At 37.5% G+C, this 3,434-nt stretch overlaps 1 protein-coding gene across 9 annotated transcripts in view; it reads left to right on the top strand.

Annotated features, from left to right (window-relative positions):
- The window catches only part of dnm1a (dynamin 1a), a gene marked incomplete at its 3' end in the record, with an annotated part of 47,837 nt that extends 44,751 nt beyond the window's left edge, over positions 1 to 3,086 (top strand). For 6 of the 9 annotated variants that reach the window (XM_014009404.1, XM_014009402.1, XM_014009399.1 and 3 more), the window contains 5 exon segments: positions 774 to 883; positions 1,583 to 1,694; positions 1,920 to 1,934; positions 2,568 to 2,738; positions 2,845 to 3,086. In XM_014009404.1, the coding sequence (XP_013864858.1) occupies positions 774 to 883; positions 1,583 to 1,694; positions 1,920 to 1,934; positions 2,568 to 2,738; positions 2,845 to 3,086 (650 nt within the window). 9 annotated transcript variants of the gene reach the window in all.
- Positions 3,087 to 3,434: the final 348 nt, after the last annotated feature.

Genomic DNA, 3,434 nt, shown 5'->3' with positions numbered 1-3,434 from the left:
GTGTGTGTGTGTGTGTGCGTGTGTGTGTGTGTGTTTAGTTTTTAGAAACTCCGTGACTCTCGTTTATTTTTAGAGTGCAATTTTTTTAATTGTTATTTTTACCGTGCGTGGTAAAACATTCGCACTCTTGCGTAGACACACAGTTTCCAACAATAGATTTAGGAGAGTCTCTAACCACAACACAGGCTGTGTGTGTGAGTGTGTGTGTGTGCGTTTGTGTGAATTAAAGTGCTGCCATGTCTCTGACCGAAGTGACTAACGCTGAGGTTTCCTGATACAGAAAAAGTTTGTATATCACATGATGTCTGGAGATTTACAACTAAAAAGAGATTTTTAAACTTTCAGTCTTTGTATAATTGTGTGTGTGCGTGTGTCATTTTTGCTTGCCATGTTTTGTGCCTCTAATCAAAACCAGAAGCTTTGTTTGACTTTCCCAATCTCCCTTTTCTCCTTTTTCCGTTTTATTAAACAGACAACTTTACATGGGGAACATTTAAGTTCTTTCATCTGCTTCCTTTTTTAAAAATTTTTTGGTCTTTTAATCAAATTTTTCTTTACGGTTCTCAAATTGATTCCACGGTCCTGTTCAGCTTGTATTAATTCTAAATTTCCTGCCTCGTAATGATCCTGATGAGGTAATTGACTCTTGTCTGACTGCTTCAGTGCAGCAGTAAATCTCAAGGATCATTTTTTAATGAGTGTCAAACCAAACTTCTTCTTCAAGCTTGCAATGGTTCCTCCTCACTGTTGTGTCACTCTGTTGCCCCCTGCAGGAGAAGGAGAAGAAGTACATGCTGCCTGTGGACAACCTGAAACTGCGCGACGTGGAGAAGGGCTTCATGTCCAGCAAGCACATTTTTGCCCTCTTCAACACCGAGCAGAGGTGCAGCTTGACATATTCATGTCCCACACACACACATAAATGTCACAATGGCATGTTCTCCAGAAAGTTAAAATTAGAGAATTACACACCACCAGGTCACACTGGTGATGGAAGCTTTACAGAAATATTACTCTAAAGCGGGGGTGTTAAACACAGTTACACAAGAGGGGGCAAAAACGAAAGCTTTACTCTCTATCATCAACTTTTTCCATTTATTTTGGAGATACATTTTATCAAATTCCAGAAAAACAAGTAAAAAAGAAAGCAGTCACTAAAAATCCAATTATTTGACTTTAAAATAATAATACAAAAAAACACACCATTTGATAATTAAAGTGTGTTCTGTTCTCTTTCAACACCAAAATCAAATATTACTGAAAAATTAAAACTTAATATACTTGAAAGATGCTCAGCCGTCATGAGATGAATTCACTAAATAACGTGATAAAAGGAGAAACCATAAAACAATTTTCAGATTTAAAGCATAACTTTTGGGGCCAGATAAAATGTTAACACAGGCCAGATTTGACCCGCGGGCCTTCAGTTTGACTCGTGCTCCAAAAGATGAAAATGACTTAGTTTTTAGTAAAAGGTCCCAATTTAGCTACATGGTTTTTGATATTAAGTATGTGAATAATTGTACTTTTCATTAGTTTAGCTGCTCAGATGTCATGTGTTTGATTTATTAAATGTTCACAGAAACGTGTACAAAGATTACCGTCAGCTGGAGCTGGCCTGTGAGAGTCAGGAGGATGTTGACGCGTGGAAGGCCTCCTTCCTGAGAGCTGGAGTTTATCCTGAGCGAGTTACAGTAAGATTCATTTAAAACAACAACAACAACAAAAATGTTTTCTTCTTTTTTTATTTTTTATTTTTGGAATAACTTGATTCATAGTCATAATATATAAAAGTATGAACACTTGCAATTACCTACCTTTCACTTTTTCCAGATGTTTGTGTTTTTGTCAGTTTCAAAGTTGTCGTGTCTCATATAAAGTTTGTCCTTTTTAATGTCTTTTCATGTTTCAACTCATAGGAGAAGGAAGGAAAGGTACGAAATTCAACATGTCTTTCGTTAACATCATCCTAGTATATTCTGCACAACCAAAGTGATTAAAATGTATAAATTCATAGTTTGGATTCCTCTTAATAATAAGGAAATCATTTTAATTTAATAATAATCTGATTATTTGCAAAGCATTCATCACAACTGGCTACACTTGATACACTTAAAAAGGATAAAAAACTGCTTTCTTCCATTTTTTATGTCAAAATAAATTAAAAAAATAATACTGCTTCAAGGCATAATGGAAAACAATATTATTTTTGAAACATTTTTAATATTCTAAACACAATTACAAATATTTCTCAACTGAAATAAATGCACATTATTTTTTGTAACGTATAGACTGTTTTTTATAATGTTTTTTTTAATCAGTTTTCACATTTATATACAGTTTGAGTCAAACTAACACTTTGTGATTTGAATATTAAATGTTCAAAGTCCTGCTTGCATGACTAAGGGCCTTACGTTCAGGCTAACAATAAGCTAACAAAACATTAAAGGAACATCCTAACATTCGTTGCAGCACACCACCTACAGTATCTGTATGTTCACACTGACTCACTCTTATCTTCTGTGACAGCTGTGTTTGTGCAGCTCATCCCTCGTTTGTCTCCACAGAGCGAAGGAGGGGATGATAATGGCGCTGACAGCTTCATGCACAGCATGGACCCTCAGCTGGAGCGGCAGGTGGAGACCATCCGCAACCTGGTTGACTCCTACATGGCCATTGTCAACAAGACCGTACGGGACTTGATGCCGAAGACCATCATGCATCTGATGATTAACAACGTGAGTCGCCCGCACAGCGACAGCTTGGCGAAACGTGTGGAGATGAGAAGACTTTGATTTTTTTTTGTTTGTTTGTTTAATTAAATGTTTCTCTGTTTTGATTCAGACTAAAGAGTTCATTAATGCTGAGCTGCTAGCCCAGCTCTACTCGTGTGGAGACCAAAACACGCTGATGGAGGAGTCTCAGGAGCAGGCGCAGCATCGTGACGAGATGCTCCGGATGTATCATGCTCTACGGGAGGCCCTCAGCATCATCGGCGACATCAGCACAACCACCGTGACCACGGCTGTGCCGCCTCCTGTGGACGACTCCTGGCTGCAGGTGCAACGAGGTGGCTCCGGAGGAAGGTAGGTCACATATAGGATGATGGGCGGGGTGAGAGGTGGGGTTTGAGTCGGTTAAAGCAGGGGTTCTTAACCTTTTTGACCTCGAGGCCCAATTTGTTGAACATAAAGTGGCAGGAGGCCCAGTCAGACATTACCAATGTACGGATCAAAATGATAATTATTCTATATTTTGGTTTAATTTTTATTGTATTTACATCATAACTAAACTATCATAACTAACATAACTAAATTAAATACACTTACATTTTAAAAGTAAAACTCCTGTCAAATAATCACAAGACATGATTATGACAAACATTTTTTTTTATTTTGTAACCTGCCCATAGCAATTATTTGAACAAATACAAA

Source organism: Austrofundulus limnaeus, unplaced genomic scaffold (genome assembly GCF_001266775.1).
Source record: "Austrofundulus limnaeus strain Quisiro unplaced genomic scaffold, Austrofundulus_limnaeus-1.0 Scaffold57, whole genome shotgun sequence".
Taxonomy (NCBI): Eukaryota; Metazoa; Chordata; class Actinopteri; order Cyprinodontiformes; family Rivulidae; genus Austrofundulus; species Austrofundulus limnaeus.
This window is presented reverse-complemented; position numbering and strand designations above follow the sequence as displayed.